Source organism: Salvelinus fontinalis, chromosome 4 (genome assembly GCF_029448725.1).
Source record: "Salvelinus fontinalis isolate EN_2023a chromosome 4, ASM2944872v1, whole genome shotgun sequence".
Taxonomy (NCBI): domain Eukaryota; kingdom Metazoa; phylum Chordata; class Actinopteri; order Salmoniformes; family Salmonidae; genus Salvelinus; species Salvelinus fontinalis.
In genome coordinates, this window is record NC_074668.1 from 65,104,681 (window position 1) to 65,128,266 (window position 23,586).

The 23,586-nt window shown below is 40.2% G+C and overlaps 1 protein-coding gene and 1 long non-coding RNA gene across 2 annotated transcripts; one reads left to right on the plus strand and one right to left on the minus strand.

The window, feature by feature from the left end:
* Positions 1-224: 224 nt before the first annotated feature.
* On the minus strand, positions 225-17,462 carry LOC129854188 (uncharacterized). The gene is made up of 3 exons (XR_008759274.1): positions 16,608-17,462; positions 3,851-3,965; positions 225-1,259 (listed from the first exon to the last, which is right to left on the minus strand). It is a non-coding gene; the product is annotated as an uncharacterized LOC129854188 (long non-coding RNA).
* Positions 17,463-17,569: 107 nt separating this feature from the next.
* On the plus strand, positions 17,570-21,608 carry LOC129854187 (forkhead box protein F1). Its single transcript, XM_055920976.1, has 2 exons — positions 17,570-18,853; positions 20,390-21,608. Exons 1-2 carry the CDS (start codon positions 17,881-17,883, stop codon positions 20,551-20,553), a joined length of 1,137 nt encoding a protein of 378 aa, XP_055776951.1. The 5' UTR covers positions 17,570-17,880; the 3' UTR covers positions 20,554-21,608.
* The last annotated feature ends 1,978 nt before the right edge of the window (positions 21,609-23,586 follow it).

Sequence of the window (23,586 nt, forward strand, 5' to 3'; positions counted from 1 at the left end):
GTGTGTGTGTGTGTGTGTGTGTGTGTGTGTGTGTGTGTGTGTGTGTGTGTGTGTGTGTGTGTGTGTGTGTGTGTGTGTGTGTGTGTGTGTGTGTGTGTGTGTGTGTGTGTGTGTGTGTGTGAGAGAGAGAGAGAGAGAGAGGTGGAGACACTGGTCAGTGATGATGTTCTCCTCTCCAATATAAGGATGAAAGAAAGTAACAGAGGATGAATTGTCAGCTCAGAGCACATATTTATTTACAGAGTAAAACTAACAGGGGCACTTGCTCAAAAACAACAATTGCGCAATCACACAAGCCCACGGTGTGGAAGGCTACAGCGTGACGGTAGGCCAGGACATTGTATTTTAATCACAGGCGTTGGCCACAGTTGCATACTCATTTCAGTTTCAACAGTTTCAAGAGCTCAATGTAAGTTCAAGATTAAAACAATGTATTTGGGAGTGCAGAGATTTCTCCTTCAAAGCATATTGCAAGGGATCTTCCAGATATAATCTATATCTTGGAGTCAGAAATATATTGCAATAAATTATTATTAAATAGAAAAATCATATACACATAATTTATGATTGTTGCATGAGACAAAGGAAATACTAAATCTCTCCAAATTTCATTGGGCATAGCAAAAAAACTAAAATGACTGCAACAAACAACAGAAAATGATGACAAAAACAATACATGTTCGGTCCATTAGCAACATATTACACAGTGATAGCAAAAATAAGTTGTATCCACATACTGCAGTACATGGATCATTTCACTCAATGAGTTGGGGTACGGATCAGACTTCAATTACAGAATTACACTATTAATCTCATACCTTATATTTTCATACAGTACGCTATATTGTAGACTTACTCCCTGTTTTGGCTGATCTGTAGCTAGTCTCCCTACAGTAGTGAATAGGTTAAATAAACCCAGTGTAACGGTACAAGAGGCCAGTCACAGTGAGATGAATCAGGGCTCTGCTCTAATACTGCTGCTATTCTCTCTCACTTTGCCACTTTTAGAAGACCGTGCCTTATTTCCTTCCTTGCGTGACTCCAGAAGGTAAACACACTGCTGGAGTGACTCATTGCGATTTCTCACGTTGATGACCTGATACAAACACAGGCCGGGGTCAGGGGTTAACTAGGAGGATTATGAGACGTTACAAGGTACAGTAAGCCCCCCCAAGTCGCATTCTGGGCCCTGACACCCTCTGTTCTTGAAGGAATTCACGGCTTCCTGTGGCCAAACCCGCACGCCTGCCCACTCCAGCCTACAAAGATAGAGAAAAACAGAACGTTAGAAAAAAATAGACATTTGGGGTGATGGATCACCCTCTTCGCCAGGCCACTGTTCGGTGAAACAGAAAGAATGCTGTCCTGATGAGCGTGTATCTCTTTTCTGCCCAGAGCCCCGGGGCCTGCCGAGAGAGAGGGAGCAGCCGGAGGCGAGGTGGGGCGTCTCTGGGCTCGGGTTCGACCGTCTGCGTGGTGTAAATGAGCTTCATCCTGTTTCATGTAGTGGTGAATTGATTTACGAGTAGTGAAAAGCCTGTTTACCACCGCCTGCCAAGTTGCCTTTTCGGGCGATTGGCTCTTTTTAAAAAAGGGATCTGGGAGAAAGGCCTGATCAGCACTTTGCCCTCTGCTAAGCCCAGTGTTAGAGGGAGAGGAGGTGGAGATGGTAGTGGAGGTTTTGTAGTGTTGGAGGTGGTGGGGGGGGGGGGGGGGGGGGGGGGGGGGTATGCTGCTGTTAGCAACTTCCCTTCAAAGGCCCCTATCTGAAAAAGGTCCAAACACAATCTAGCATCAATCTCTGTGCTGTCACCCTGCACTCTGCTGCCTTTCCAGCACCATTGTTATAGAGCAGACCAACGGAAAGAGGCCGGGAGCAGGTGGAAATAAAAAGCCCTTTGACGACTGGAGGGGAAAGATTCCTCCTGAGATCCTCACGACATTTACACAAGCCCCAGGGAGCAGGGACTGGCTGTCCACGCCAGTCTGGATACACACACACCGATTCATAGGTCTGGACAAACACACACACACACACACTGACACTGACAGATATACTGTACTGTCCAATTTCAGCCGCAAAACCTGTCTGCTTCACACTTTTCAACACTCTGGTCTACTGCTCTCAACCAAAGTATTAATCACTGTTACCGTTGCTTAGTATCACGTGTTACTAAGCAAAGTTATATTTCAGGCCTTCAGTTAACTGGATATACTCAGAATCATTCTGACATGCCTGTGCTGTGCCAAAATATTCACTACATTGTCTTTGCTGTGGTGAGAAGGTACAGTCTTTTAGAATGTATGTAGGATACCCCACACTGCTGCACAGATTATTGCAGGTCTTTCAGTAGCAGTGGTCTAAGAACTCCCAGTCTTCCACGTGGTCTCAGTGACCTCTCTGGAGACCTTGACAGTATATACTGTTTATTCCTCACAGATACAGTGGAAGGCACTTTGTTGTGGGCAGAAATTAGAGACTGTGAAGTTCTCTTCATGAAAGTTGTGGTATAACACACTCAGACACTCATCCAAACCCAGCCAGCCAGCCAGCCAGCCAGCCAGCCAGCCAGTCCAAACTGCATTACTTCACTCAGGGGAAATTAAAGATGTACGTTTTAGCAGAATGTGCCTCTCCCCCTGACTCCCCTTTAATGCCTCCAACCTCATCCCCCTCTCATCCCAATGCTTCCCTCTCACCTCACCCCTCACCCCTCTGTCTTCCTTGCGTATCCCCCTCTCTTCTGTTCCAGCTTCACCCTCCTCTCCCCTACCGCATCCTTCTCCTCCAATCGGGATCATGGGCTCAGGCCTGGCGGGATCCCCGTCACATGATGCCAGTGAAGTGTGATGCTTCGCTGGGACCCCCCTCTGTTCAGGAAATGCTCTTGGCCTTTTTCCCCACCCTAGCCTTCCGCTGTGTTACCATTCCAAAGCATTCCTGACTGATTCCGACCACTGCTGGGCTATGGGTTCCCACAGACAAGGAGGATCTGCTCCCATACTCAAACAGTGGAGTGGAGGCAGGGGTATCATGTTGTGGGCTGCCATGCCTGTTTATGGCAGAATAGAGAGGCCTAAGCTCCACAATAGGCAATTACCATCCCCACTTAGCCCACAAACCACCTCCCCATAGTTTCAATTTGTGGTTTGTATGTAGGTTGGTTCTGCTCTCTGGGCGGATTAAATATAGCCGGGGACCGTTTCAGAGGAACACCGTAAGGGACTGACTTGGATTTGGGACTTGCATTGCAGAATGACATCTCCTATTGTTGTGCACTGTTGGGAATTCTTAATAGCTTTTTCCGAAGCGGCTCACCACAGAGAGAGAGAGAGAGAGAGAGAGAGAGAGAGAGATGGTGGGCTGTGAGTAAACACGCATCATATAAATCTGAGTACGCTCCAATCAAAGTCCCATCAGCAACTATCAAAGCCTCTGTAACTAACCTGTATCAGAGCTGGCTGTGGCCTGACTTCCCTCCCTTTCTCTGTTATGTCCTACTCTGACCGTTTCTTCTGGTTGGGTTCTCCCTGTTGATACATTCCCGGGCATCTGTAACAAACTGCCCTGGACTGGCCCTGTGTTGTGTGTGAGGCTGAGGGAAGGGGGACACCAAAGGAGGTTGCGCACACACAGTGACATTACCCATTCACTCTCTGCCCTGTGTGGGGCAGGCTGGGAGGCCTCCAGCAGCATTATAGTATAGAGCAGAGTAGAAGCATGGAGTGTAGAACAGTGCAGGACTAAGCAGGGCGGTGGTGAGAGGGGAACTTGGTCATCTCATAGCGGTTTCTCTGGTTTTCCGCTGGAGGAGAGATTACAGCCATACTCAATCTTTTCGATCCGTACCTCTCAATTATCATTAGCACTGTCTGACAGACGCAATCCCCCGGTGGAGGTCTGGTTGTCATAGGAACTGTTGCCATCACTGGAAGACCTTCTCTCCCTCATCCATCACAGAGGGCTGACATGGGAAAAGAAGAGTTGTGTTGGTTATATGAGCAAACTTTCATTAAACTGTACATGATATAGATATGATAAGAAGCGGGGTTGTGAATTATTAAAAGAAACAATAAAATGACCGTATGGGAAAAATGAAAAGGAACACCTGATCATTGAGTAGGTCTATTGAAATTCAATCCATATTTCAAATGTACTGAAATTCCATTTAATTTCAAACCTTTATCAGGAGTTAGGTTGTATAATTTGCTTTCATTTAAATGAACTAGTATAGGATAAGGGACGCTTGATAAATCCCAGTGTCGTTTCATACAGTTGAACTGTTATGTGGTTCATCAAAGACATTATAGAAAGGTGTCTATTACATTAGCTTGAGGGCTATTGAGGATAATTATAATTTAGTTCAATGACTGGATGTGCTTTTAGGCTGATTTTAAATGACCATAATGGTCTGTTATAGTGGATGAGTCAGAAGAGATGCAGCTCTGGTTGAAAACATGGGCATCAATAGGGGGTATAGCTGAGAGGTAATCAGACATTAGGCAGCACTCTGGTTTGGTTCAGCGCTATTTAGCTCTAGGAATGGCACACTAAGTTAATAATAGTGTGCAGAAAATAATAAATGCCTTGTCAGATGTCTCACTGTTAAACGATCTTGATTAAAGCATGCAGCTACTGTCCTGACTTGGCAATATTGTAAGGCAGACATAAGTAGAAAATAAACATTTGAAAAAATATATATGAAAAACGTTAACCATCAATAGGGACTATTATACTTTAATTACTTAAGCGACTATATCAGGTATAGTTTACAAATAGAGAAACTGGAGATAAACAAGAGTTGACAAAAGCACTTGACAATAAGTGCAATAATATACAAAACCCTGCCACAATGGAAACAAAATCCACAATCACAAAAACGAAACGTTTCTGGTGTTTTTCTTTATCATAATGAGCTTCAAAAAGTCTCAAATTAAAAAAGAATAAGGACTAAAAGAATAAGGACTAAATTGTTGTTTTAGTGACAATCTTCTTCCTTATGACGATTACAAATGAGTTTAGTCTTCTTTAGTCCTATAAACATGCTGTCAGTCAGTGGCTAAAACGTCAATCGCAGATATTTGACATGTTGGAACATTTTCCTTCTCGCAATGACCACATTTGGACAGATTTGAGTTTGTAAAACTTCTGGAACTGACAACTCTTCAACACTCGTGTCCTTCAGTCATGTCAAATAATGTTGTGGTAGTGAAACCGAGCTTGTGTGATCACAAAATAAGACAGAAGGAATATTACATATGCATTTATTCATATTTTTATTCCCTGAAAGCCGTATTTCCCTCTGAAAATACGGCTGTCAAAAATTATTCAAAGTTCAGAGAACATGAGGACTATGTTACGAATAGAATACGCAGTTGAAGCGTATCGAGAAGAATAAATGGAGCGGTTTACGAATTGACAATACCTCAGGGACGGTTGGGTGAGGGTTGTTGTTTGGTTGGCGCGCCAAACTTTCCTGGGAAGCCCGGGGTTCTCACACAGCATAATCGCTGCGCGCACAAAATGACTCATCTCGTCTATTTGGGGTTTGCGGGTTCTCTATATTTAAGGATAACAATACAGAGTTTATTGTAGCTTAACGAGCATAAAAACGAAATAATTTGCCAGTCTCAAATGAACCAAAACATTAAGGATATAAACAAACTGTGCAACTGAGTTCCAGGGGCTATGTAAAGAACGCATAGGGTGGTATATATTTATGTAGCCTATTTTTAAATGTAACAGTTCTTGTTTTGGTTTTGGTTTCTGGGTGATAATTAATCGAACGCCGGCTAATATTCTCTCTCATATTGATAACCATACGAATTGGCCTACCTAACTCACTCACACAAAACATAGGCTATAAACAAATACACTTCACATGATTAGCTATCAATGTCGTGCAGAACAAACAAAATGTCAACCAGCTATAAAAAAATAAATAATAATAATAAAGATGATGAACTTTTCAGGTTAACCTGCATTGAATAGGAATTACTTTGTTTGATAAAATGTAATATGACAATGCATATTTAATTATTGCATTATAAATAGTTAGTTATCCAAGAGACACTTCAGGTGAATGCAGCTGAAACTGCGAAATTTACCTAGATAAGGGAAATGTCAGCACTGAACAGCGCATGAGGGCGAACGAGTGTCCAAAGCGAAATCCAAAATCCAATGTCTCTCAATCATCAACAACAAATTACCATGCCAACAGAATATAAGGCCTACAAATATTGAATGAATGTATTTTCCATCTCTCGAATAATGCAGTTTCAATTACATTTTGACTTCTAAAACGGGTCACACATTCTCCATTTCATGCGTCTGATCACAAAAACAATCAGTTGCATTTACTGATCAGTTAACTAAAGGACCATTATCACAAGTTAATTATAATTCATGTCAGTAGCCTCAGTCAATAGTTGAAATAAATTGACAAATAGAGCTTTCATATAAATCTGTAAATGCAACATTTTTCAATCGGAGAATTTGCCCACACACCGAACACACAACACAGTGCAACATGAGATTCCTGTTTTAGTTCGAGACATGAATGATCAATGGACATGTCACACGCTGTAGTAGGCCACCATGGAGAATCGTCGTCTTGGACTCTTTTTGCATGTTAAGCCTTCTAAACAAAGAGATGGAGAGCAAGGCGAGGTGATAGGAATATGACTGAAGAGTGTCAGATACGAGATTAATATGTGCCCAAGAGCGGAAACTGACCATTGAACTGAAAGGGTCTGTTGTGTGCCATGTGCTTATTGGCTCCCTAATTCTAATCAGAAAAAAAGTGTAGGGCCTTCTATTAACCAATCCCCATCTGGATGAACCAGTAACATCTTACTGTGGGATGCATTGCAAATAAAATAGGTCCTGCTCATAGGCTAAACGGCAAGCGTATCAGCAACGATATCTGAATACCTTTATCACCGACAACTTCACTAAGATAATGCTATGGAATTAACAGAAAGCTGAAATGGCCTGAAACATCCCACTGGCCACACCACGTTATTTCAAAGTGGAAATGTGGGTAATGTATCGTTGAGATGTTGATCAGTGAGATTTCAAACATTATTCGCCCAAAAAGACAGGCAGAAGTTTGTTGATTTCCCAATGTGTTATCACTATGCTTTAACCTATCTAAAAGCACAACCACATTCTAAACGTCAAAACAATGTTTGATTTTTTTATTTAGTTGTCATCTAAATGTCGAAAGTTTGGGGCTATAAGGTTATATGTTCAGTAATATGACTCAGAGATAGAGATAGATAGATATAGTTCTGAAACCTGATTGGTTTGAATGGTGTCAGCAATATTTTTTTTATCTAGTATTCTTTTGAACTTGACATGCATTGGGGGTATTTAAAGTACTCTATAGGTAGAGAACATTGAACAGAACAAGGCTATGACAATAATTACATTTAGACAAAAATGCAGATAGAATCTTATAGTCCCAAGCTCTCCATGTGTTACCATTGCACTTTCAACCATTTAAAAGCACAACAGTTCAAATGGGAATACAATGTCATTTTTGTATTTATACAACTGCTTAAATCGTTATCATTGTGCTTCATCTAATAGCACAACAGAATGACCTGGATTGTATTTGTTACATTAAAAGTACATAGTGCAAGTGATCAATGCTGTTTGAGATTTTTCACAGATATTTATATTGTGAAGTTCTCCACAGACCTGGGATCTTGAACATGCTATGAACATACACGCTTTCTATGATGACATAATGAGACTTTTAGAGTTACAGTAACCTCAACATGTGGCCATGGATGTGTTACTCATTTTAAGGTTGAATAAAAACTGTTAAATTAGTTTGTAAGATGGCCTTCATTTTAGGCTATTTACTATCTTACACAAGTCATATTGAATTGTATTAGGTTGGCAAGCAACCAAATATCAACATTTATAGGAGACATATCTAATGCTGGGATAGCTTCAATTGAGCCACTGGCTTAATCATATTCTTTCACTTTTATTTTAGTTGGAGATGTGAATTCAACATATTTGTTAAGTTAATATACTATTTACTATATTGCAAAAGTGATATTGAATTGTGTTTGGTTGTCAACACAACCAAATTACATTTGAAGGAGATGTATATTTTGTGCCACTGACTTAGTCTGACTAATTCCAGTTTTTCTACAAATTAATAATTTATATGTTGGATTCATGTCTCCATCTCTACCAAAAATCTAAGTTAAAGAATATAACTAAATCAAATCCAACTTTAAATGCACTTTAAAACTGTTTGATTTGATTTATTCCTATTCTTTAACTTAGATTTTTGGTTGAAATGGAGAAGTGAATCCAACATATTCATTATTAACTTGAAGATTAAATTTGACATCAACCAAAGCTTGAAATCCTAGGCCTATGTATTGTCTATTTTCAGTTGAACCCTGTGTTGAATTGAAACAATAGCTGTTGATGACTTCACAAATGCTATATAGGCCTAAATAGTCTCATTGAGTATGTAAGACTTATAGAGAGAGTATAGTTACATTTAATTTGCTCTAATTACACATCAGAATGACTTCAATAGCAACAGTTTATATATTTAGTTAAGATAGCACTATAGCACATTGGTAGTAGTCAGTGGAAAATATCAAAGCTAATCTGGGCTTGGTTAAAACACTGGATGGGAGATCTAATAGATAGCTGTAGACAGATCAACTCTCCTGTAGGAGGTGCTGCCCAGCCTATTGTTTTATGTTTTTTCTGATAGTGGATATAATGTTGAAGATCTGATGTTGTTCCAAAAGGTACAAATTCAACATAAACAAACCTTGTTGAAAATTGGTTACCATTATGACAATTATAGTAACCTGGTACACCCTAAATAAATAGCCTCGTTATTGTTATGTTATTGTGTTACTTTTAATTATTTTTTACTTTACTTTATTTAGTACATATTTTCTTAACTCTTCGTGAACTGGTTGGTTAAGGGCTTGTAAGTAAGCATTTCACAGTAAGGTCTACACTTGTTGTATTTGGGGCATGTGACAAATAAAGTTCGATTTTTTATTTGATTTGAATTATGTGGTTGAAATTTCACTCTCAAATCAACTGTTTATGTTCATTACTTTTTGTAAATCCAATGTATTTTCCAGGTCGATCCAACGTCACAATATGTTGACAAATTACTTTGAAACAAAGCTGACTCAACCAGTTTGTGCCCAGTGGGATATGGTGCATTCGTTTTCTTCATGGTAGATGTGTGTGCGTCCTGTTTTAGCCTATATACCGTGGGTAGTGTCCTCGGTATCGTGGGACACTGGAGTTACAGCACCAAAAGGACTCCCGTCTCCCTCGCCTTTACGCACACCGGCGCGCGCCTTGGAGGTCCAGCAGCGAGATCTTGCCAAGTAAATTAAAAAGTCGTAGAACGCGATTCTATAGTTCTGTTGATTGCATGAAAGGGTGGGGCCCCTCAACTATACCGTTCAGATCAATGTAGCGGCCCAATGAGCGCAATCAGCGGTCTGCTAGCAATCCAGTCCTTTCTCATTCACATAAACACCACTTGAACAAAAATATACACGGCCACCTACCGCGCCAGAGAAAGTGACGAGGGGGGTGCACACACCTCGACATTATACTGTTTTCAATTAAAACGACAACGCTAGATGGACTAAGCGACGCATGAGACAGAGATATCTAGTTTCAGACCATTGGAAATGGAAATCTGCAGTAATGTATATACTGATGATGCATTGTTCCGAAAATAGCCACGAGTGTAAAAGGGAATCAACATTGTTTGTGTTCTTGGGACAATGACAGGTGAAATGTCGCCCAAAATTGCTTAAAATTCAACTTTACATTCATGTGTATATTTTATATTGTGCTTTGTCCATGAAAGTAAATCAGAATATTACTGAAAGGACAAATTGTTGTTGATATTACAACGATTTTCTTAAATGTGGCTAGTCATAAAACAAAAGGAAAAAAACAAATTATGCATACCTTTGTTGATTTCGTTGTTGGGTCTCAAATGGTACATTAACAAATAGGCTACACATGTGGCCACGGAAAGTGTGAATGAGTATTTTCATTGTAATGTATCAAGATATGTGCACTCGTTCTTGAAAAACGAAATACTTATAGGCCTTGGCCAAATGATGCATTGTGTAATGATTGTTTTAAAAGACATGTGCTGGGAACAAAGACAACATTTTCAATTGTTGAACTGTTTTCCATAAAGTGCATTACAGCAACATAATGTGCATGTTATATGTACCCTCCACGTATCCTGCTGGTATTGTACACTGGATGCTTCTGTACGTAATTAGGCTACATAACGGCATTACCTGACTGAGCGCATGTGCATCTTTTTCCTCTCTTTGTTACCATGTTTCCCTTTAACTACTCATTAAGAAATATATCACATGTAAAAATAGGACAAGAGTATATATACCCATAGGCCTACATATTTGGCAATATGGATAGCCAGGTTTAAAACATGTATTTGCCTTGGCATTCTCACACAACGCCCTGAGTTACATAACATGCACAATATGTGTTTTATTACAAATATGCGTATTATTTCATGTAAGATATAATATGTTGGTTTCAGGATTTCAGAATAGAATTTTACCAAACTATTACTTCCATTGTTGTTCAAATTGAGATCTTGTATTCATTTAATAACCTGTATTTACTCAGAACCATTTTGATAATGATATATCTACATTTAGCAGCGGCTACAGAAAGAATTCACACCTTCCCTTTTTCCACATTTTGTTGTGTTACAGACTGAATTTAAATTGATTAAATCGAGATTTTTGGTTTGTTACTGGCGTATACACACAATACCCCATAACATCAAAGTCGAATTATGTTTTTGGACATTTTTTTTAAATTATCGAAACATGAAAATGTAATGTCTTGAGTCTAAGTATTCAACCACTTTGTTATGGCAAGCCTAAATAAGTTCAACAGCAAAAATGTGCTTAACAAGTCACATAAGTTGCATGGACTCTGTGTGCAATAATAGTGTTTAACATGATTTTGACTACCTCATCGCTGCACCCCACAGATACAAATATCTATAAGGCCCCTCAGACGAGCAGTGAATTTCAAACACAGATTCAACCACAAAGACCAGGGAGGTTTTCCATTGACTTACAAAGAAGGGCACCTATTGGTAGATGGGTAAAAATATATGGTGAAGTTAATAATTACATGTTGAATGGTGTATTAATACACCCAGTCACTACAAAGATACAGGTGTCTTTTCTAACTCAGTTGCCGGAGAGGAAGGAAACCGGTCAGGGATTTCACCATGAGGCCAATGGGGATTTTAAAACAGTTACAGAGTTTAATGTCTGTGACAGGAGAAAGCTGGGGATGGATCAACAACATTGTAGCTACTCTACAATATTAACCTAATTGACAAAGTGAAAAGAAGGAAGCCTGTACAGAATAAAAATATTCCAAAACATGCACCCTGTTTGACACAAGGCACTAAAGTAATACTGCAAAAAAGCAATTAACTTTATGTCTGGAATACAGTGTTATGTTCAGGGAAAATCCAATACAACACATTACTGAGTACCACTCTACATATTTGCAAGCATATTGGTGTCAGAATCATGGTATGGTTGTCATTGTTAAGGACTGGGCAGTTTTTCAGGATAACAAAAGAAACGGAATGGAGCTAAGCACAGCACAATAACCTAAATCACAAGGCCAAATCTACACTGGAGTTGCTTACCAAGACAGTGAATGTTCCTAAGTGGCCAAGTTACAGTTTTGACATAGGGTTTTTCTTTATTTTTTACTATTTTCTACGTTGTCGAATAATAGTAAAAGTTTAGACACACCTACTCTTTCAAGGGTTTTTCTTTATTTTACTACTTTTCTACATTGTAGTATAATAAAAGACATCAAAACGATGAAATAACACCTATGGAATCATGTAGTAACAAATAAAAATATATTTTATATTTGAGATTCTTCAAAGTAGCCACCCTTTGCCTTGATGACAGCTTTGCACACTCTTGGCATTCTCTCAACCAGCTTCATGAGGTAGTCACCTGGAATGCATTTCAATTAACAGATGTGCCTTGTTAAAAGTTAATTTGTGGAATTTTGTTCCTTCTTAATGCGTTTGAGCCAATCAGTTGTGTTGTGACAAGGTAGGGGTGGTATACAGAAGATTTCCTTATTTGGTAAAAGACCAAGTCCATATTATGGCAAGAACAGCTCAAATAAGCAAAGAGAAATTACACTCCATCATTACTTTAAGACAAGGTCAGTCAATTTGGAACACTTCAAGAACTTTGTGCAGATGCAAAAACCATCAAGTGCTATGATGAAACTGGCTCTCACGAGGACCGCCACAGGAAAGGAAGATCCAGAGTTACCTCTGCTGCAGAGGATAAATACACTAGAGTTAACTGCACCTCAGATTGCAGCCCAAATAAATTGTTCACAGAGTTCAAGTAACAGACACATCTCAACATCAACTGTTCAGAGGAGACTGTGTGAATCAGGCCTTCATGGTCGAATTGCTGAAAAGAAACCACTTCTAAAAGTGATGTGATGGAGTGCTGCATCAGATGACCTGGCCTCCACACTCACCCAACCTCAACCCAATTGAGATGGTTTGGGATGAGTTGGACAGCAGAGTGAAGGAAAAGCAGCCAACAAGTGCTCAGTATATGTGGGAAATCCTTCAAGACGGTTGAAAAAGCATTCCAGGTAAAGCTGTTTGAGAGAATGCCAAGAGTGTGCAAAGCTGTCATCAAGGCAAAGGGTGGCTACTTTGAAGAATCTAAAATATATTTTGTTATATTTAACAATTTTTGGGCCTACTACATGACTCCATATGTGTTATTTCATAGTTTTAATGTCTTCACTATTACTCTACAATGTAGTACAAATAAAGAAAAACCCTTGAATGAGTAGGTGTCCAAAATTTTGACTGGTACTGTATATAAATATTTGTTTTTACAAATGTTTGAATTTTTCTTCCACTTTGACAGAGTATTTTGTGTAGATCGTTGACAAAAAATGACAATTACATACATTTTTTATCTAACTTCGTAACAACAAAATGTGGAAAAAGTCAAGGGGTGTGAATACTTTCTGTAATGACATTTGCATAGTACTAGCATTATGGGCTTTACATTAGGTTATTTTGTGTGATCACGTTGGTTAATTGACCAAGATGCAAGAGCCCATAGCCCAGCCCAGAAATGGGTCAAATAAGAGAAAGGTCAGAACTGCAAAGCTAATTGATATTCTGCAGTAAATCATTGAATAATAATATTTAGGCATGGCACAACTATACCCTAATATTTTTTTTCAACATTATCCTATATTTAGCATCAAAACAAATGCATCTCTTGACTTTTAGAAAATGCTTTAATAAGTAAACAAGCATAATTCCAAATCATGCACTCAAGGTTCTCTTCTAAAATCCTGAGGCGTGCAAAGAAGCGACTTCAAGTGCATCCAGATCCAATGAACTTGCGGCTCTAAGGTGCAGCTATACATTTGATCGATCAATTGTCACAAAGCTCTCCAAACAACTCTGCTGCAGCCTTTTGGTGACCCTCCCCGTCTCCACTCCAACACTGAAGCTGTAACACACTGATTTCTCAGTGTCGAGACCGTCATTACAGTTTCTAAACAAACTCAGGACTAATTTTGTTTATCAATTATATATTCCCAAATGGCCTATAAGACTAATTACAACAGTAGTTTGTTAAACGTCCAGTAGCCTATACAGTTTTTTTTTTTTTTTTTTAATGATCCCTTCATCAATAACAATGAATTTCTGTTCTGGAGTCTCGTTTTCCCATCACCAAGTTTTCTGAATGGTAATGGCAGCTGCAAAAAAAACAAAAAATAAAGTTTAAATAAATAATCTTTATATCTAAAAATATTTTTATCAGATTTGGCACAGTGGCTGTGTTGGGTAAAACAGTATGTGACATGCTGAGGTTTCTCTCTTATAGCATTGTCGAGGAATCACCTCACAGTCACATTAACTACAGACAGTAGCAGTTCTAATGTAGAACTGGGTGAGTCTTGGACAAGCTATGATAGGCTATATGATATAAAGTAAGTAGGCTAATTCAAGGTTTAGGCTGAATTACATCTCCCTCGCAGTGACTGCAAGATAAATAGACTCCGAGTGTATCACTGTATGGTGCACAGCTTCAGCAGTATGCCGATCACCGTTGATTGAAATGTCCAGGCACAGAGTGCTGCAGTTGTACAACAAAGGTTGCTAAAATAAAGGCCATGTGTTTAAAACGTGTGGTGTGTGCATGTACAGAAAAAAAAATCAAAACCACCCTCAACAACATAATGCATCATTACGTCCATATAAAATAAAATACAATATTAAGTCCATGTAAAATAAAAAAAAATAGGCCTTTGGGTCAAATTTCGTCGATTGGATAACAATATGACCATTTGGAGAGGCTCTCTGTTGAGAGAAAAACGCATACTGCTGGGCTGGCCGAATGATGTGGAATTCCTCCACCTAAGTGGTCGAACATTCCCGAGGATGCAACGCTGTCAAATATTTCATTGGAGGACGTCATGGAAAAAGTACATGAAATAAACTACGAGGGGCAAGTGGTGACCTCGGATTGCCATAAAATGCCGACAAACACAATCCTCCAACAGTGACATTACAAGCGTAAATCTATACCATTGGAGTTAACCCTTTCCTCACGCTTTACAATACGTCAATGTAATCATTAGGCTGCATGTTATCTAAGAAACATATATTTCAGAGAAGAGATATAGCCAATGTGACTTCAGCCAATGTTGTATAATAACTGAATTATACAATGTACTGTGGAAAGAAATCAATAGAATTTAGAGGACACCATAACTCGTTTAAAACCACGTAGTAACAATAATTTAACTGACGGAAAATCGTCTATAATATCAACTGAGAGTCCAGAGGGACCATTAATAATTATGCGTAGCTGTCAACGGCTTTTTGCGGAGGGGTTTAACAACGCGCCAGTCATCGGAGCGTCCCCCTTCAAAGATCAATGGAGCAACTCGCGTCCCACTAGTTTGGGTAAACATTTAGGGATCAATTAGCCGTGGACATTAGTTTTTCAAAGTGCATGTCAAAGATGAGTGGCGGGGTTAAAGTGTGTGAGAGGGCCATTCGGCGTGGGGACGGGCACGACGTGTTGAAACAAGGCGTGATTCTCAGAATGAAGTCATCAACGTAATTAAATGCAGGGGGAAAGAGAGGACGCAAGCGCGCCTGCCCCCTCTCTCTCTGCGCGCTGGGTGGTCCGCTCCCCTGATAAATGCGTGGGCCTCATTCCAAGCGAGCGCCCGGTGTAGGGACTGGTTAAAACAATACTACTACCTATATACATTTCTTTACCTAGGTTCCAAACTCAGCCGCAACAGCAAATCTCACCATTTGTACCTCTCGCGTGCCCTGTGTAATTGACAACGGAGATTCTAATCTTTTCTTATTTTCCTTTGGCAAAAACGTCACGACGGTTTGTTGGATAACAGGCTGTCCTGTTATGTAGGCCTATACACGCTTCAGAACATCATCTTACGGTTTAGATAGGCCACATCAAAATGACATGATTTTAGTTTTCGAAGTTTGATAAAAAATTTGTAGGCCTAAATAGCCTCCTGTAGACGCATATTTGCAGGACCACTACAGTTGATTGTAGAATATTTTAATTCCAAAGACTGTTCAAAACTCTTAGTCAAGAAAAAACAGTAGCCTGTATAACCTACTTTTATGACACCCAAAATGTATTAAGACATTTAGTATTTACAATTTGCCAAAGTATCTGAGACTGATTTTCGTTATTGCCTATCTAATATGTGCATTAATTACAAGATTGCAATAGAATATAATAAAATTGTGTAACAACCCGGCAAAACCAAAACAGCAGAACCACCGCGAGCCAGCCCGGAGAGTGAACCCGCGCACCAGGAGCGCCTGAGTGAGGGTTGAGGGGTTGAGGGGCTGAAGGCTTGTGCGCTCTCCGGGGAACAATGAACAGTCTACTGTCAACAAATTTAGTCTATGGACCGGCGGCTCTCCACTACATACATACATATAGCCTACCGGTTCAAGGCTTAAATGAATAGCCAAAAACTGGTTACATTTAGAATGGTGGATGAGGTGCAATGAAGCGCTTGAAGACCTATGGTAAAAAGTCCTGCTTAAAACATTACATTTTCTAAATGTAGCCTAATTAATAATTTTCTTATTCTAATTTTCTAAATGATAAGCCTGCAAATTATGAGCCTAAGAAAGTTCTTTGTTAATAAGGAATGCGCTTCGACCTTTTCAAAAAGGAAAATAAAGTAGACCTATGTGCTACATCGCTTAACTTTGTAACTCATATGATATTTGTTACTATTTTTCTGTGACACTATAGTCTGGTTAGGCTGCCCACCACATTACAATCAAATGACTAATTAGACCATCATATGGCGTCCAATCTAATTCGCACTTCTAACTGCACAACAGGTCTAGTAAATCTCGATTGGAACTAAATTGAGACGACGGCTCGCAGCCATATCGCTGTCTTGTTTTAACTGACAAAAGTTTAAAGTGACTTACCTTGATTCGAGCACCCTTCTGAGGGGAGAGTGTTTGGTGGGCGTCGATCTAAAGTCCTCAGCCGAGTTTCAGTGCCCAGTATTCGGCTAGGCTCAGGGAGCTGTTACCCTCAGTTCTACTGTGTGAACATAATAATTATACATGATTGAAATCCCTTTCTGCATTTACGTTGAAAAGTCCTATCCATACACAAGGAGCTGTCTAAAACGGACATAATGCATCAGATTGAGTATGAGCTGATCTAGCGGGGCTTTTTGCTTGATTTTTTATTTAAAGAAGGCCAGGGAAAATGTTTACATTTTGCAGTATAAACATCCTGCCCGTGTTCCTGTCTATCGTTTAAAGAAATCAGCTGCGTGGTCTTGAATAAAGGCAATTTCTTTCAAATAAGCGTATTTTAAGCAACATTTTAAACATACTTCACACTTTAATAGGTCAAAGTCAGTGAAATGTGCTATGGTGAGGTTGGCCTGCTGTATCTGACAAGTGGAAAACCAGTTTTATATATCACGGTAGTTGTGCATACAAGCTTAGTAAAAACATCCATTTTCAAAAACACTGTTTAAGAAATATTGTCGTTGCGAAAATAAAGACTATTCAACGTTGCAAAGTTCAAGCATAGGCCTCTGAAGCTGTTGTATTAGGCTACCATTTACATTCTGAAAACAGATATTCTAGTTGGCTATGTCCTATATTTGAAAATAAGTCCTGTTTCACGCCATTCAATTAAAAAAAATGATAATTTTCTGTTCAATAAAATGTCATTTTGAGTGTTAAGAAAGACCCACTTCACTGATTCTGAGTTGGAAAAAAACTGCTCCCAGACAAACTAAAGCCAGGCAGATGTGTGTGAGTGGGAGGGGACTGGGCGGGCCCGGTGCGCCAATGACGTCCTGATGGTCAAGCGCTCGAGCTAGCAAGGCGCTGATGGCAACGGATAAGTAAAAGGCGAGCTCCTCCGGACGCACGAGAACACACCGACTGAAGTTGAAGTAGCTCCCGTTTCTCCACGATTTCAATTTGGACAATCGCTACGGATTTCAGGGTTCACATTGGCTAAGGAATTTAGGCACCAAAAGGAAGAGCGCAACAACGCACGGTTTACAGAAATTCAGCTTTGCATTGACCGTGCGTAGTCCCACAGCATCGACATTATTGGTAACCATCGTAAACTTTTCTTTGATTATTTATACGAAGTTTCTAGTACTACTTCAAAACGAGGACGTGGATATTTTTGTCAAACTTTTTTGCCATTGCGCTGATAGTCTAACTAATGACGGCAGAGGTCCAGCAGCCCCCAGCGCAGACTCCTGCCCAGAGCAGCCCGATGTCTGCCCCGGAGAAGCCCCACGGACAGACCACTGTGATGGAGACCGCCTCCTCCACCACCAAAACCAAAAAGACCAACGCGGGGATCCGCCGCCCAGAGAAGCCCCCCTACTCTTACATTGCGCTGATAGTCATGGCTATCCAGAGCTCTCCCACCAAACGCCTGACGCTCAGTGAAATTTACCAGTTCCTACAGAGCCGCTTCCCGTTTTTCAGAGGCTCTTACCAAGGATGGAAGAATTCCGTGCGTCACAACTTGTCCCTGAATGAGTGCTTCATAAAGCTGCCCAAGGGGCTCGGGCGGCCCGGGAAGGGCCACTACTGGACTATCGACCCAGCCAGTGAGTTCATGTTCGAGGAGGGATCCTTCCGCAGGAGGCCGCGGGGCTTCAGGCGTAAATGCCAGGCGCTGAAGCCCATGTACAGCATGATGAACGGCCTGGGATTCAACCACCTCCCCGAGTCCTATAACTTCCAGGGGAGCGGCGGGGGCCTGTCCTGTCCGCCCAACGGCTTGTCTCTGGACAGCGGGATTGGGATGATGAATGGACACTTGGCAGGCAACATGGAGGGGATGGGTCTGGCCGGGCACTCCATGTCCCACTTGTCAGCCAACAGTGGACATTCCTACATGGGAAGCTGCACAGGATCCACGGGGGGCGAGTACCCCCACCACGACAATTCAGGCTCGCCCCTCCTCACCACCGGGGGAGTGATGGAGCCGCATCCCGTCTACTCAAGCTCGGCCTGGGCTCAAGCGCCTTCATCCTCTCTGAATAACGGAGGTTCTTACATCAAGCAGCAGCCACTGTCTCCCTGCAACCCCGGGGCGAACCCGCTGCAGCCCAGTTTACCCACGCATTCCCTAGACCAGTATAATCTTCATCAGAACGGACACAGTAACACGGATTTGCAAGGTAAACTAACTTCGTAAATGATTACGCATGCCTTTTACTGTCAGTCATACCCAATAGTCTAAAATGTGTGCAAAATAAACACTAGGCCTATTCTATATCTCACCATTTCCTTTGAACCAAATCAAAACCTTTTAATTTAAATTACAAACGAGGTGAAGAAAAACAAAAATATCTCGGTATATGGAGCATTGCTTCGAAGAAAGCAGATACAAACGTAAATGAAGATTGCATACAGTAGGCCAATAGCAATAATGTAAAGGTCTTTATACATACATACATACATACATACATACATACATACATACATACATACATACATACATACATACAGTAGGGCAATAGCAATAATGTAAAGGTCTTTAATAATGTAGCAGCCTTCGCCTACTGCAATCAGTGCAGTGGGCAAAGATAGGGACTGGGCACTGGGCATGCTCAGTGCATTTGTATTCACATAGGCCTACAACAACTCCAATATGCCACAGTTTTTGGCGGATAATATTGGTTAGAATTGATGGTTCTGTTATCTTGGAAATAAGGAAATGGACGCAAGAAACAATCGTCTAATTATCCAGTAAGGAAGTTAAGTAATTCAGTATCCTGTCCTCATTTAACTGGCCAAGGAGTGGGACAACTAACAAACAGCAGGTTTAACCCTCACTGTTTTCCTAATACATTCCTGGAGGTGGTTTCAGGAAGCACTCGGACGGCACGTCTTCTGGGACTTGTGTTTAGAATGGTGCCAATCTAGAGACAAAAACAACAAGCGCGAGCCGGAGCCAGCCAACTCAAGTCCCGGAGGCACCGGGTCCTCTGGGATTCGCGTGCGAGCAGGCCACTGTCAATTAGAACTATCCCACCCTCGAGCTCTCCAGACGGTTCTCAGCCTCAACGGTTCTGTACGACAGCCCCAATCAGAGGGGTAGACAGACCGGGGGTTTCACAAATTAAATGAAAGATTGCCTACCCAAATTACAATTAATTGTTCCTGAAAAGCAATTTAGGACGAATTTAGACTCTACAACAATATTCTGAAAAGATTTAGGTAATACTAGTCCTACTTCAATTGATTTTTATATCATAGTATAGTAATATTACAATAATATAGGCTAAATAATACGATGCACAATATTACAATTCACACTATAAATAACAAATTATTCCAACATCAAAAAGCTCAGAAGTCACTTTTGAAAATAGGCCAATTTTTGTTATTACATTTTCTTTCTATAGACAAAGGTAAATGTGTATTATTATTATTATTATGGATAATTTAGGGCTATATGCAATCACCCAGTGGCAATACTAGTTTATTATTTTTCCTTGCACCCACAAATATGTATTTCTAACTAATTTGCTACCACCTTTTCTTTAAAATGCTGGCCTATATCCTTCTCGACTTGTGGTTCTTACTAGCCCATTCAAAAAGACAACTATACTGTTTTTGGCAATTGACAGCAACACATTCACATTGGGTTGGCATGCTATATGGCAAAAGATGAACTAAAATATGATTTACTCTTGTATCTATATTCTTAGGTATTCCACGGTACCATTCTCAGTCTCCCAGTATGTGTGACCGGAAGGAGTTCGTCTTTTCCTTCAACGCGATGACGTCTTCAACGATGCATTCGCCCAGCAGCAGTTCCTACTATCATCACCAACAGGTCGCCTACCAGGACATCAAGCCCTGCGTCATGTGACAGCACTTACAGTGAATAACGGACATCATTGACTTGAGCCACTAAAGCCAAAGCGGCTGCAAGGCTGAGACGAGGAAGCAACCCAACCCTTGGAGGTAGGAGAGAAGGCAGGCCCTGGAGCGCGCTGTAAGAGAAGCAACAGTCACGCCAGAGAACCCATAAACTAAACAACTTTTCACACAAAAAAGGATTTGGTACAGACAAATAAATACGTGCAAATGCAGATTTAGTTAAACTTCAATGTTTATCTCTCTCATAAACCAAAAAGGGTGTGGGAATATCACAGAACAACCTTGTGGTGTAGAGGCCTAAGCTGTAGGCTATTTTCAAGAAATGTCTATGTGCCACACAAGAGGTAAAGCAGAGACCGGTTGACACTCACCTCATGCATCTCAACCCCAGCTGCCGCTTGGTACTATAACTCTGCGGGCGGATGACTACCACTTGAGAATATTTTACAATGTACAATAATGTGTATTATTTTTGTTATGCATTCAAAATATATTTCATTGCTCATTTATCCGGGTTAGGCTACTCGGCTCCATCGAAATGATAGTTAGATTTTTATTTGATATTCTGAGAAGTTTGGACTAAGCCATTAGGCTACACCATGCTTTAAAAAAATGTAATCAACAACAAGACGATCTGAATTAAGGAAAGATGAAGGCACTTTTTGAATAGTAAAGCGCAACTTCTTATTTATTCTGTGCATATTTTTAATTGTACACTTATAGCCACAATATTGAAGTATGCTTTATTGGCAATATTTGCCATGACGCGTTCTTATTTGTTTTAAAACGGAAATTGAAGATATAGATGTAAGCACTGTTAGTTACATGTCTATTTAGGTGTATATATCCGTGTAGACACCCGTTATTTTTCAGCACTGTATAAATTGTAAATGATGTTATGCTGAGTATTGGCATACTCGAGTGTCTTTAGATTAGTCTGTATATTACTACACACAATTTGTATAAAATTAAACGTATTGGCATGCAGTTTGTTTAACTGGCTGAAATACCTATACAATTATGTCTGTTTCCATTATTTTGACACTTGTCGAATGTTCTTTTCCCCCCCATGCAGATACAGTTCAGTATATTCTACTGTGTGGTGCAACAGGAAGGCCTTCACATATTTTCGGGGTGTTCTATTTAAGTTGTCTTGAAAATCGAAAATATTCGTCATAACACAGTCCTTAATATTCAAATATTCTGGTCATCAACCAAATATTTTCATGTGAAAAAAGGCCACACACATTTAGGAATTGATTCAGGTTTAGACAAGAATAGGCCTATAGGTGAACACAATGCATTAGTATATGCTACATCCATTAGCCTAATGACGCTCATGTTAAAGGAATTAGCTAAAAACACAATAGCCTATGGTTGGATGTAAAATAAGACAAATATCTGTTGGAGGTCGAAAACTCCTGTCCAATGTATAACTGTGTAATCGGAGTGTGTTGCAATTAACCCGTAACAAATCAGAGCCAGCAGTTACGGGGGGAGGGCGAATTCGCCTCGGATACGGTTTCAAAGAGAGGGAGGAAAACGCGTGCCCACCGCCGAGAAACATTTATCCTACTCTGATAAAGGCACAGACGGCCTTTTCTCAAATATGGCATTCTGGGTGGGAGGTTGTTTTTACTGGAATATAGTAGGCTGTAATAAGTTTAGCCATTGCTAAATAACATTTAAATGGGAGTTTTTATTTTGATGTGTGGGTTGTCTTTTTTCAACCTTGACATTATGGGTTTATTCTCATTACGTTATCTGGTTTGCAAATGATGTGTTTTTAAAGTATCAACATACTTGTTGCTGTAGATGCTTGTAGGCCTTGCCTAATTAGCGCTACATTGCATGACATCTGCTGCCCCCCCAAAAATACATAGCGAATCACACAAGGCTTAAATCAGTATAAAGACAACTAAAATAATATAGGCCTAAGCATTTCTCGTGCATTATAAGACACAGCGGTTTTATTTCCATTTTTGAATCTAAAGGCTGGACTGCAGAAGAGCCGGTCAGGCTTGGAGCGACTGTTAAAAATATTAACATTTACGATCTGAAATGATGCCATTTTTACACGAAAACATGTCGATGCAATCTTTCAATTTGTTACTTTGGAAATGTCATATTGGACAGAATGTATGCCTGTTTCAGCGCCGGATCTAACTTGAAATCGGCATGCTTCATTTGACCTAAATGCGTAATTTATGCACAAATCCATTATACGCAAATAGAAAAGCACTGAATTTCCAAATAACTTCCTTAAGTGTCGCAAGCTATAAAGAACACTTCAACACTATATACTAGAACTAGTTAAGTAAAACATATATTCGAATGAAACAATACAACAAATGTTGCATTCACTATCAAAACGTTGACTAATATTGAAATACTGCCTGTTCAAATGTACTGTTTAAAACATTAGTGTAAGAAAAAAGATTCAGGCCTACTCATTCTAGAAGAAGCCCTATTATATATATATATATGAAAGAATTTCTCTAATTACAAAATAACAAAGTAAATTGCACAAATATTATATTTTGCATTTCAATAGTCACTTCAACGTGATGTTATTGTTCTTATTATATTAAAGTAACCGCTTTAGTTGCACTATAACGTTACCTACAAGAACAAATACAGTAATACAACTTAAGTGTTTTGGAAGTGAAGTATTGTTATAATAGCTTATTCTCAGTGATATTCTCACATTGGGCTCCATGCCCTGCTGTGTATATGTTGGAGTTTCTGTGTGAGGCTGTGTGGCTATGTATGTATGGAACTGTGTTATCTCACGAGGAGGTGACCACTCTCTGAACCCCAGTGAAATTCCCTTGTATGAGCAGAGCACACAGGGGCAGCAGGCCCAGTCGCTCCACACTGCAGCGGAGGGACCACACATTAGCATGCTGATGACGTGAGCCGGGGCGCAGCACCTCTATGGGGCTGGGATTCCTGCTGGGGCTCCACAGCTGTTCCCCGGCCTGGGCTGGATGACAACTCCATAAAAAGCCTGCCTGGGTTC

What these genes read in the sequence shown, in the direction of transcription:
- LOC129854187 (XM_055920976.1), top strand. Translation starts at nt 17,881, where the DNA reads ATGACGGCAGAGGTCCAGCAGCCCCCAGCGCAGACTCCTGCCCAGAGC. An exon ending in CAGTAACACGGATTTGCAAG is followed by an intron (nt 18,854 to 20,389) that starts GTAAACTAACTT and finishes CTATATTCTTAG; the next exon opens with GTATTCCACGGTACCATTCT.